Source organism: Silene latifolia, chromosome 1 (assembly GCF_048544455.1).
Source record: "Silene latifolia isolate original U9 population chromosome 1, ASM4854445v1, whole genome shotgun sequence".
Lineage (NCBI taxonomy): Eukaryota > Viridiplantae > Streptophyta > Magnoliopsida > Caryophyllales > Caryophyllaceae > Silene > Silene latifolia.
This window is the reverse complement of record NC_133526.1, coordinates 18,765,676-18,779,237: the sequence shown is the minus strand read 5'-3', so window position 1 is coordinate 18,779,237 and position 13,562 is coordinate 18,765,676. Positions and strand designations below refer to the sequence as shown.

Here is a 13,562-nt window from a genome sequence, read left to right as displayed (position 1 = left end):
ACAACAGTTATCACACGAGTATTGGGATGACACCTTTCAAGGCCTTGTATCGAAGGAAGTGTAGGAGCCCAGTGTGTTGGGATGATAGCTCGGAAGCTGTGGTTTTAGGACCACAAATGGTAAAAGACATGATTGAACAAGTTCACTTGATTCGACAAAAGATGAAAGCAGCGCAAAACCGACAAAAGAGCTATGCAGATATACATCATCGGGATATTGAGGTTCAGGTAGGTGACAAAGTTTTGTCAAAAGTGTCAGATATGCGTGGTGTAATGCGATTTGGCAAGCGAGGCAAGTTGATCCAAAAGTTTATATGCCCTTATGAAATTTTGGATAGAGTGGGTGAAGTAGCTTATAGGCTAACTTTGCCACCAGCTTTGGATCGTGTTCATAATGTATTTTATGTGTCACAACTCCGGAAGTATATGAGTGATCCATCTCATGTGCTAGAGGTTTAGAATATTGAGTTGGATGAAGCTCTTGCTTTTGTGAAATGCCAAAGGAGATATTGGATTGTAAGGTGCGAAAGACAAGGAATGGTGAAACTATATTACTCAAGGTGTTATGGTCTAACCATAATGTCGAAGAAGCTACATAGGAACCAGAAGAAGCAATGAGTGCCCGGTCTGATGTGAGTTAATCACGCGGTTTGATTAAGAAGGTTAGAGGAATATAAATTTCGTGTTAATCAGTTTCTAAATCATTTTTACAAAACCTAACGACGTTCTAAACTCCTCTAATCATCTTCATCATTTACCAAGCCAAGATCGATCTATTGTGAGCTTTTGGATCTCGTTTTTCTTGTCGATTATGTCAATAAGTCCCTAGTATTTCTTAATCAGTTATTATTGTTATTAGAAGTTTATGCAAACCCTAATTTGGGTTAGATTGGGGGTATAAATTGATTAGTGATGGATTGTGATTAGTATTGATTAATTATTATTGTTTAGGTGACGATTTCGTAAAGGAGCCTTACTAGAGCATTGCTTGTGATTCGGGGATTTTCTAGTCAGGTAGGGTTTCCCTACTCAGTTCTTCTATATGGTTAATTATGAGTTGGTGTGATGGTTTTGTGATTATCGTTGTCATAAGTAATATTGTGGTATTGTTGGTATTGCTATTATTGATTGTGAAACCATTGTCGGGAGATGGTCTTCACCCCCATATTCGCCCATTTGTGACTCCCGTGACAACGGGGATGTGTACATTAATGATCTGGGTTCACTCGTTGCGATGAGAAGGCTTTAGGTGGCATGGCTGCGGTCTACCACTGGCTGGGGTGTGTTACCTGTTGCGATGGGTAATCTGGTAGGACTACTCACTGCGGTGTGTAGTCATGTCCGGGCTGCGGTTCGGACGCTAGTTCTTGGAGTTGGAGATTGATGATTGTTACAGAATTGGATTTTTTTTTATTAGTTATTTATTATGGTCTTATAATTGATTGTATAGTTGACTGACCTTGTAATGTTTTTTCAAAATTGTGGTGAACCATTTTATATTTCCCGCAAATCGAGAGTAGTGGATTGAGCAAGTGTGATATGTTGAGTTTAGCCGCGGGCATGGATGGGACACCTGTAACACAACCCCATACACCAAGGTGCCTTGCCAAGGCTACCCTAGCATATCAAGGTGCTACCATCTATGAACATTTATTAAAAGATATCAAAACCGTTTAATCAAAGTACTACTCAAAGTTAAACAAAAATTGTTTACAACCAAAAAGAAACTAATGTTAAACGTCAGCAGAAGCTAGCTAAGCGATCGGTGATGACGCGACCCCATCCAAGACCCGTGAGCTACATCCACAGCATTACCTGCTAAATCAACTTCTCACCATCCCCGAATGGATCACCACAGTTTTGAAAACAATAACGGGGTTAGTCAACTGCATAACCAAGATAATAAATCACAACCACAAACCAATATACAATCCAATCCAGTTGTAGTAACCATCTTCCAAACTTCATTAGTAACTTGTAACCGACTACACATCAAAGTGTGTAACCCTGCCAGGTTACCCATCGCAACAGATAACCCTCGCCGCCAGCAGGGACCGCATCCGTACCACCTAAGCCCCGCTCATCGTAGCGAGCGTACGCAGATCATTAATGTGCACATCCCCCTTGTGATGGGAGCCACAAGAGGCGAACATGGGGTTGAAACCATCTCCCGAAAATGGTCCCAAAACAACAGTACCAATCAACAATATAATCTCAACCAATCTCAATCCAATGAAACATGTTATACAATCAATCACAATCAATCTCAAATCAATTACAAAATCAACTGAGTAGGGAAACCCTACCTTATTCGCAAATTTCGTAAATCAACAACAACGAGGCTATAATTTCTCTTCTAAGAACTCATCACCTAGCAAAGAATATTCAAAAAATACTATATCATAAACCATTTCTAATCAACCTTTACTCCCATCCTAACCCAAATTAGGGCAAACTCCAAAAGACAACTACAAACTGATTAAAAAAGCACTAGAGACTTACCAACTAAACCGGTACGGAAAAAAAGATATAGACTCACGATCGATCAAACTAGACTTGAGAGTGATTAAGATGATTATAGAAGTGCTAAACGTAGTTTAGGTTTTTGTAAAAATGATTTAGTAACTAGTAACACGTAATTTATAACCTCTAATCACCTTAATCAAAACCGCGGAAATTAATCCCGTGAGACTGGGTTGAGTACTTGGGGTACTCGGTCGAGTACGACCTTTCTCGGCCGTGTATCTCACAACTCGGCCGAGTGCATCCAAAACAGTAGCCTCATTAAAAGCACTAGACAACTTACTCAACCGAGTATGGACTACTCAACCGAGTAAGCTAAGACCAGAAAACTATAGTATTACAACACCGACGATTCATTTAGCTAGCTTCCGCTATCATTTTTAGACTTTAGCTAATCACTTTATTTCGGAGATGTTTTTCAGCTTTGGATTTTGAGTTTTGGCTTTGTATTGATTAAACTTTATTTCTTTTCAATAAACGTTCGTTTATGGTCTATTTGATATATATACTATTCCTCGGGCAACCGAGATGGTAACACTCCTATGTGCTAAAGTAGACCTTAGTAAGGCACGTTGGTAGATGAGGGTGTTACACCTCCCCCTTATTGAAGCCCTCCACTAAGTCAACACCAAAGCTCATTATCGGACACGTCAGGGTAGATGGTCCATGGAATTAAAAATGAAGGACCGGTAGATGCTCCATGAAATTAAAAAATAAAGGAGGAAAAATCATTTCAAGTTTATATAGTACTTCTGGAATTTGGTCTTCAAGACGAATCATGTCATCAACCGATATTGTGGACGAACATAAATCTCGAAAAAATTGACTAATCTCTGTTACTCAATCCACACGGTAGTTGGGAGTAGATGTTTCAATGTGTCGGCTCATAAGCGCTCCATGAAAACATGGCAATCGTGGCTTTTCAACCCTTGCAACTTCAGTTTCTTAAGATCAACACAACGTTTGAAATCGGATGCATATCTGTAATATCCTGAAAAAAAATCATTTAATTTACTTGTCTTGTTATTACTCTTAAATATGTCATTGTTATTAGATGCAATATGAATAATAATCAGTTGTATATATTGTAACTCATTATGTATTATTAAAATTATTTAATTAGTATAATATTATAATTATATTATGATTTAGATACTTTGAATAATTAGATAAGTATGCTTGTTGTTATCCATGCATGTAAATTGTTAAGTTTACATTTCTTAGTTATTAAGAAAGAGGTGGGAAAATACAATTTGAACACTAACATATTTTAGCCGCCCTGTTTTGGCTATAAAAAGCCATCCCTCATTCAAATATCAAACATTCTCATATCTCACGCAAGTAAGCAAGTATACATACACCTAGAACAATACTTTGTAACATGACGTATGTTAATTAATCCGTTCATTCGACATTTATTTGGTAAAAGGTATGATTTCGGGACCCTTCATCGTAGAAATAAGTAATAATATAATGATTATTCTATACTATTATAAACCGTATCATGTTATATTATCATTATAGTACTCACATGATATATTAACTGTCTTTATCTGAACATATGATTGTCATATTAATACTTCTGTTATAATGTACTATTGGCCAATTGTAGCATTCGGGATACGATTACGGGAGAGAGATGACATTACAAATTTATCCTGTGTACATGGAAAGGGGCACGTCCTCATGTGAACTAAGGTTCTGATTATTACTGGTAAAAGTGCTAGGGGGTTTACACGGGTCTAAGACCCGGGATCCTGTGTACATGGAGGAGGGCTTAGCCTAGGGGAGTTTCTACTCCGTAATGTCTCTCTATTCAGTAATGGTAGACCGGTATAATTGTGAAGTAAGTTATTGCATGCTGAAGTGGCAGGTTGTGCTTGCCTATTTAATAATTATTTGACTGTATTCATGTGACCTATTTTATACTTGTGAGACCTGAAAGAACTGAAATACTAAATGAGGTAAGTAGGGCCGGTGGAGGTGATCGAAGTCATACTCAGCCTGTGGTTGGCTGATTCCGTTACTTTCATTCTTTTTCAGGTACAAGTATCGGGGAAAGTCAAGTGTGAGGAATTTCAGATGACCTAATAGGATGAATATGTAATAGAGTTATTATTTTTTTAACTTTAACAAGTGTATTTATCTTTATTTTTGTAATAGCCTTGTATTCTCCGAAGGGGGAATACGGCGGTGACGCACTTGTAATTCCGCCGTTGTTTATTATTAATAAAAAGAGCTGTTTTGAGCTGCCTGTCTGCTTATCCAGGGCGTTACAATATCGATCAGGAAACTTCAACTTTCCTAACCACTGACATAATGCCTTCCTTTGAGTATTGTCAAGAGCAAAAATAGCTTTTGGCTTAGACCCGTCCTTATGAATGTGAAGTTTGCGACGATCACAAAAGTTCTTTAACTCTTTTCTTGAAGCAATAATATCACATGACTTTCCTTCTACATCCATAATCGTATGAATGAGTTTCTCAAAGAAGTTCTTCTCTATGTTCATTACATCCAAATTGTGCCTGATTAACAATGTATTCCAATACGGAAGGTAAAAAAAAATGCTACTTTTAAACCAACCGCTCCTCTTCTTTTTCAACTCTCTAAACTCTTCTTCAATACCATCAATAGTAGATGGCAAATCACGTATCAACTCCCATAACTCGTCTCCTGGAAGCCGATCCGGAGCATCATCAAGCTTTCTTGTTCCTTCTCTGTACATGTCTATTCGATAAGAAGGTTATATGACAATCAAATCAACTTATTTTTTTGGAATTAGGAAGCCAAAATGCTTTGCTCTTAGTACATGTTTATTCTTATTCCCTCTTATTATCCTTCTTGCCTTTTTTTCCCTTCAAAACAATATCTCCTTCACTTGTCTCATATCTACCCCTTTGACATTTCTTGCACTTGTCAAGCAAAGCATCATCTTTCCAAAAGAACATACATCCTTCAGGACATGCATCAATCTTTTGATGCGGAAGCTGGAGACCTTTAACTACTTTTCCGATATTGTAGAAACTTTGGGTCATGACGTTATTATCGGGGATAATGTCCTCAAGCAAAGAGTCAATACCATAAACAACATTAATCGGCATATTAAAATCACATTTCAAGGTTACTATCTTACATGCGGCTTGTAACAGTGACATTCTACTCCCTTCGTATAAGGGTTTTTCTTAAACTTTTAACATTTCAAAAAAAAAAAAAGATTTTGCTTGTAGGTGTGGTTCTTGTTCAATCATAGGTTCGTGGTTGTCATTATTAAAAGTAGTAAACTTTAAAGCATGAAATACCATATCTCTATATGGATTCTCATTAAGTTTGATTTAAGGTTGTTCGGTAATTGGAGAATATGGTTCTCCATGACAAATCCAATTATAAAAATTGGACAAAATCCATTTGTATAAAGATGTTCTTCTACCTCAATGTTATGTAAATATTTCAAGTTTTTGCATTTAGTACAAAGATATCTAAGTTTATTTTCTACCAAATCATATTCATCTTGTTGTTTAGCAAACTCAATAAATTCAAGAACCTCCTTTACAAATCTACCGGTAGGACGTTTCTTCTTATCTACTCTATCTTCGTACATTCATTTGCGTTCCGATCTCTTCATTTTAATCTAAAAAATATTCCAAACAACAATTTGTATCAATAACTCATATAACATTATACTACTTGTTTTTAACAAGACTAACAATTTACTAATCTAATATCGTAATACCATTATACTGATTTACCACCTACAACAATATTATCATTACAAACTTTAATTATACTATACTAAAACTATACTAATTTTTTCCGATTAAGTATACTAACATCATCAAAACCACCAATACATTGTCAATTACAACCCTAATTCAAATAATATTAATAATTTCATAAAAACCCCAATTCATATTCACCCTAATTATCAATTTACACAAACCCTAATTATTTAACAATTAAAAACAAGGTAAGAATCAAATAAGTAGACATAAACATCATAATAACATAAAAAAAAAACTAATTACAAACACAAATTAAACAAACAATGCACAAATTAAACAAAATAAATTGAAATCGAAAACAAAAAAACACACCTTCAAAAAAAAAGGAAATGAAAAGAAAGGTGAGGAGCAAGTAGGACGGCGGTGGTGGTAAGAGCCGGTGGTTGCGGTGGCGTTGTCGGTGGCGGTGGCGGTGGTGTGCTATTCCTTTTTTTTTGTGTTTTGGTAAAGTAAGAAAGAGGGAAGGGGGAGCTCGTAGTGTAAGTCAGTATAATGTCGGGCGACCGCTTTTGGCGACAGAAGGAGATCAGTCGCTACTTTAGCGACACAAGTCAATCGCCATTTACACAAATTCCGTCGCCAACTTCAGAAACTCAGTAGTCGCTATTTTGGCGACTATAATCCGTCGCCCGATTTTTTTGTTGGTCACCAACTTGGCGGCTATGCATGGTAGTCGCTTAAAATAGTCGCATGTGCACGAAATTCTTATAGTGATCATCATTTCATATCATAATCATTTAGTCTTTCACATTCTTTTTTTTTATGAAATGTAAGAATAAGATTAAATAAAAAAAATCGTCCCATATACACAGAATGGCATAACCCGCGGATCAAGCCACTTCTACACTAAACTTTGGCCACGTCCTATTTTCTGCTAACAAAACGAAACTAAACGACAACAAAAAGAGATGAACCCTAAAACAAATTCCAACAAATCCAGGGACTCGATCATCCCTTCCTCTTCCATTGCTGTCTGCTTCCATGTCCAAATCTGTTATTCGTTCCTCTCCAGAGCTCGCTCAATCCATTTCCTATCACCTTCCCTCAACTTATCATTCAAAAGACCCATGATTTTACCTCTAATCTCTGCAATAATAAGCCGCACATATTTCTCTGGCCTCACAATTTTCTGTTCGAATTTGCAGGTATTGTGTTTGTGCCAGATCTGATAAACACAAGCATTAATTACCGCATTGATGATGTTCCGTCTGGTTTTAGAGGATCCCCTACTGAGTCTCCATGGCAAGACATCAGACATGGGTAAATCAACACGAAGCCAACTCCCCATCAACGTGATGACGCGAGAACTGTACTCGCATGCAAAGTAGAGGTGCTCTTCAGTTTTAATTGCAGCTTCACAAATGTAACAGGTATTTGAGATTCTTATTCCTAATTTGTGTAGTTTCCCATTAGTATTGAGACTTTTGTGATGGTATATCCAAGCAAGCATGCTATGTATAGGAATAGACCAGTTGTTCCATACCAGATTCGTCCAGTTGACCTCATCCTCATTTTTGATGATGAGGGGGTTGAATCCCCCCGAGCCCATGCATTCCCACACCACCACATGGACCATGTAAGCCACCCTCTTTGGGGGCTGCAGTGGCCAAGTGATCATCGCTCCAGCTGGTAGTCGAACCTGGGGCCTCTCAACTCCTGCATTTCTGCAAGCTTCAAGGTTTAACCTAGTGTAACACTCCACGGTAATTGAAGAGGTCAATTGATAAGCTTAAATAACTAGTGCTTAAAGGAATTGAAAGTACTATTCATATCAACAAAGTGCACTTTCTTTTATAGTCATCCATGCAAAAGAACTCCACAGTTAAGCGTCCTTGGCTGGGTGTAATCTTAGGATGGGTGACCTCCTGGGAAGGTTCCCAGGATGCGCATGAGTGAGGACAAAATGTACTATAAAGGACTCATGTTGATCTGTGGGTCATGTACATAGCCTGGTGAGCTATCATAAGTAACCGCTCCCGACCCGGTTTGGGCCGGGGTGTTACACCCAGCTACCACTGGACAAACACCACTTGGTTGGTATTTCACATTCACATGTTAATAATGAGCTTTATATTATTAGAGCTAACCAAAGCGTTTTCAAATTTCAATGGTGAACCATATGATGATTTCCGCTCATATGGGGAGCAGTGGCTTGACAGGTTGCATGTGCATATATCTCTTGGAGTCTTGGGAGCGGTCTTCACCTTAGTTATCGCCATTTCTTGTTGTCTAGCTTTTTGGCATTATTAAACCCACTTTTATTTCCATTGGGTTTTATAAATTTGGGATTGCTATTTGAATCCTTTATTATCTTGTAACTTCATTATCTTTAACATTAAACTTATCCATATTAAATTGCTTATTATCGTCTGTTCGCACTACAAACTTGGGAAACCAAGTCATGTGACATCTTCATCGGTTGAAGATAGCCTTGAGGAAGGCCTCCCGACTTATGACTATGTTAATTACCATTACTTATATTGGTATAACGCGTACATATGATTTAATTTATATGTTAGTTAGTTTGTTCAATTCTCTTGCTACTTTATTGTTGAAGTTTGATGTAATATGATTGAGAGAAGCTTGAGTTACTTCTCACTTACTGTGACATTTATGTTTAATGAATGAACAGGTTGCGGATTAGTGTTATATGTTGTATGAGATGAGTGAGATAGCGAGCGTTGATTAGTCAACGATTTACCATTATCGTTTAACTTAAACTCACTTATTTTGGTTTTCTGTGTTTTCAAGGGTTTAAGATCCATACTTAATTACATTCGTGTTTCATTTTAGATAATATAACTGTTTATAGATATTTCAATATGATTTTCATCTTAGTGACTCTACGCGCGGCTTAATTACATTGAAAAAGTTTTAAGAAATTCCACATTCTCCGCTACAATTGCTTAATTTACTTTGTGTATAATAGCGGGGTTCACAAACTTAGGGTGTGTTTGGATAATAAAAATGGAGAAAAAGGGAGGGGAGGGGGAATGAGGGAAGAGAAATGGAGGGAAGGGAAGGGGAGGAGAAATGTGAAGTGGGTGTTTGGATACAATTTCCCTCCAAATCTTACCTATTGTGGAGAGATTTTCATTTACCTTCGAAAAGGGAAAATAAATCTTTCCAAATCCCTTCCCCTCTTATTTGTTATTCAAACAAGGGATTTTGAATCCCCTATTCTACCTCCCTTTTTTTCCCTCCAAAACCCTCAATCCAAACACACCCTTAGTGTCTAGCTTGTGAGACGAGATTAAAGAGGGACGAGAAGGAGAAATAGGGCGATGACCACATCGATCGGCCGGTCTGAAAGGGGCGACTGAGGTATTTAGGTGGTGGTAAAAGCGGGTGTAAGAGAGAAATATTGGGAAAGGAAAAAATTGTCTCGGAGCCTACGAAGACTTGGTGATCGGATCACCAGTCGGTGCAACATGACCGGTGGCCGAGCGTGTTATTTTTCTTGTAGTTGGTTATCGTCTGTAGCAAGTGGTTATTAATTAATATGTCATTTAAACCTAAATCGTGTATTACTTCATAATTCTTCAAAGTTCAAACCTTCTTCTTATTCGTTCTTTCTCTCTAAAAGTATTAGTGTTGGACTTCTAAATTACAAACACGATAAAAATCTAATTTATTTAAATTTATAACCTTTAATAATAATAATAATAATAATAATTAAAGTAACTTAATTTCTATAATTGTTTCAATATAATAAATGTAAGCATTTAATCAAATAAATATTAGTATTAAATGCGTTATAAACTTGAAATAAATATTTTTTCAATTTTTAAAAAATGGTAAAAAAAAAGGCGTTAAAAAATATTTTTTGACATGTATTTCGACCCTAACCCGACCCGTGGCCCATATTGTCGCGGTCGGTATGCGTCAACCCGTATTCTGACCCGACGCGCTCGACCCATTTAAAAAGTCTAAATGTAACTTAACCATCGAACCGGTCTAATCACGGACTCGGCTTTCTCACCTTGAGTCCGACACATGTGAAAGGACGGGTTAGGCTTGGCCGGGCTCTGCGATGTTCGATCCACAATACAAGAAACATGACATTTAACGAACGGAAACATCTGACCGCGGATAAGCTCGGTTGGTAAAATCACTTAACGACCGAAAACGGTTGGTAATTAACATACGGTCGGTAATTTTACCAACCGACACAAAATCGGTCGTAAATTCCCACAAAGCGGTCGGTATGATAAAATTTTACCAACTGAATGATAAACTCGGTCGCAAAATGCAAGAGATCGGTCGGTAATGGTCATATTATTAAAATTAAATCCGAGCATTTAACCTTCCTCATTCACATAGAAAAATAAAAACACAACATATACCCTCCCTCACCACACTCATCTCTCGTCGTCGACTACGCTGCCACGCCGCCGACACGCTGACGAGCCACCCATCACGCTGCACGCGCCGTTGCACATTCTCTTTCTCTCTAGTACTTTTTATTTCCTAGTTTGATTTAGGTTAGTTTTTTCCCTAATCTTTTTTTGTTTTAAGTTTAATTATTGTTGTTTACATCTAATGTTGTGTAGTATTTGATTAGTTATTATCATTTGAATGTAATTTCAGAATTGATTAAGTTTGGGTTTGGGTTAGGAGAAATTGGGGTTTTTTTAATTTGATTACTTGGTAGTGGTGGAAATTTGATGTTGTTAGTATATTTGGATTTGTAGTTGTTGTTGTCTTACCCAATTTTTCGTTCAGTTTTTTAGTTGATTCAATTGTGCTACGATAGATTATAATTGTTGTTGTGAATTGTAGGACATATTTTTATTATTAATTCTTAGTATTTATCAATGATTATTTGTTTTGTTTTTTCAAAAGGCGAAGAAGGATAAGAAGGGCAAGATCCCTAATGTAGTCGAGCTCTTTGTTGATACTCATAAGAAAGTGATTGATTGCAAAGATGTATGGAGTCATCCGAAAGCCAAAAAAAATATGTAAGTATCACTATTATAAGATACTTGAATTTTATTCAACTATTAGCTATATATGTTATTGTTATCATTAATGACTTGTTCTTTTTTAAATAATGTAAGAAGATTATGAAATAGGGGTACATGACCTTGAAGAAAAGGTCTTACCGTTAGATCTTAATAAAATTTGGTTCGAATTGAATAAGGAATTCTGAAAGGGTGAAGTTTTTGGTTTGGGAATCGCTGCACCAATGTATTACACTAAACCCCGATTATCAACTAGAGGTAAGTCTTCCGCTTCCCAAGCCTATATTCCCGGTGTTCTAACTCAAACAATGGAGGCACGTGAAAGAGAAGCCGAGGAATTTAGGAAGTTTCAGGAGCAAATGCATCAAAGAGAAGAAGAAGCTCGAACAAGGGAAGAAAAGATAATGAAAACTAAGAAGATATGAGTCACCAAATTGAAGCCTTGTCTCAAATGTTTTAATCTCAAACCCAATACCAATGCAAAAATAACGTTTTCAACACTCCACGTAACCCTAACGATGATAATTCCGACGGAGTTGGGACTGGGGGGTCGGTGTAGGTTTTCAAGTCAATTAACTTTAGTCTTTGTTTAATTTAAGGTTGGTATGAACTTGAGACATAATATTGTTGTTTAGACTTGGTGTTAGTTGTTGTGCAGAAGACTTAGCTTGGTTTTTAATGTGATGTATTTGAGACAATGTAATTTGGTCTTTGTTAAATGGCAAGACGTTTGTTTGTTGGACCAACAATGTGTGTATTTGAAGTTGCAGAAATGTGTATTTGTGTGAAGTAAACTTTGCAGGAAACAATTATAGGAAAAGAAGATGAGAAAACGTTCTGTTGGGTTCTCTTAATTGATGATGACATACCCATTTTAACTTGTGTTTTCTTAGTTTATTATTTCAGGCTTAATCGATCAATTTGCTTATTCTAATCATTCAAGGATCGTCAAGTAATTGCTACCCATGACATAGAGTCATTTGGTCTTGTACCGGTCATATTATGTACAAGTTGGAAGAGTAGAATACTTATAACAAAGTGATGATCGACATCTTTGTTGTTATGTAACGGGTAATGGTGTTCTTGACTATCTAGTTTGACCCGTCACACTTGAAGCAAACTTTTTATTTCAAATATTTTACGAATAGGCTCTCTCAAATCAGTTTTGGCATTCTAAAATATTTGAAAAGGTGGTATGTTAAAAAGAGTTTGTAAAGACTAGTTCAAAATATTTCCCTTTTCATGAAACAACTTTTTCTTAACTTTCCATGAACCTTGTTTGGCTCTTTCCTTATTTATCAATGAATTGTCTTCTTGTTAATGGCATCTCCTCTTTGTTTCTGAAAAGCCACGGATATTTTGAGGCTAAATACAAACTCTCTTTTCTCTCTTTTGCTCCTTAGAAGTAAGCCCTTTTGGTGCTAGTTTGGGAAGGTCAACTTCTCTTGTCTTGTGACCAAAGAACTTGACCACAAACCCTAGCTTACATCCTCTCGTCCCTTCTCTATAAAAGGAGCACCACTCCTCACTTTGAAAGCAAGACTTTCCTGAGAATTTTCTTGAGTTTGCAAAATTGGTTTCAAGTTTAAAATCATTTTTAACATTTTGCAAAAGCTTTCAAAGTCTTCAAGTGTTACAGTCACAACAACTGTTATTTTAAGTATTGAACTCTTTCACTTATGAACCGTTTGATCTTGTAAGTTGTCCATATCAATTCTTGTTAAAAATCAGTCAGTGGAAACTTGATCCTTATAAAACGTTCTAAGTAAGAGTGTATAGTTCTAGGACGGAGTAGTCCTTGAACTTATGTCGCAACCGGAGTAGGTTGTTGGTGTCGCAACTGGAGTAGATTGTTGGTCTTTTTATTGTACGGGTTTTTAGTAGCCGGAGTAGATCACTAAAATATTCAATAAAAAGTAGATTGGACGTAGGCTTTTGAGTATTAGCCGAACCAATTCAAAAATCTTGCGTTCTATCTTTGCTTACTTTTATTCCGCTGCATTTATTCTTATCAAGCTTCTTTGTTTGCTTTACTTTGAAGTAACAGTTATACATACTGTCACATTCGTTTTGTAGCTTGTACTTCATATGCTAAGAGACGAATAGCAACAGTCAGAACCATTGTTACCCTCACAGTTCAGCCACTACTACAGATACAAGCTATAATAACGGTTAAAAACCGTTGTTATATAAAAAAAGTGGACGTTGTTAAAGCGTCCGTTGTAAACGGTTTTAACAACAATTGGTTTTCTTAATGAACCCGTTAAAACTATTAACAACGGTTTTAAGTATAAAAA

General features: G+C 36.7%; 2 protein-coding genes across 2 annotated transcripts; one reads left to right on the top strand and one right to left on the bottom strand.

The window, feature by feature from the left end:
- Positions 1-26: 26 nt before the first annotated feature.
- LOC141641360 (uncharacterized) lies at positions 27-458 on the top strand. The gene has a single exon (XM_074450029.1). The coding sequence runs from the start codon at positions 27-29 to the stop codon at positions 456-458; it is 432 nt and encodes a 143-aa protein (XP_074306130.1).
- Positions 459-7,295: 6,837 nt separating this feature from the next.
- Positions 7,296-7,877, bottom strand: LOC141641356 (uncharacterized). Its single transcript, XM_074450023.1, has one exon. The coding sequence runs from the start codon at positions 7,875-7,877 to the stop codon at positions 7,296-7,298; it is 582 nt and encodes a 193-aa protein (XP_074306124.1).
- Between the last annotated feature and the right edge of the window lie 5,685 nt (positions 7,878-13,562).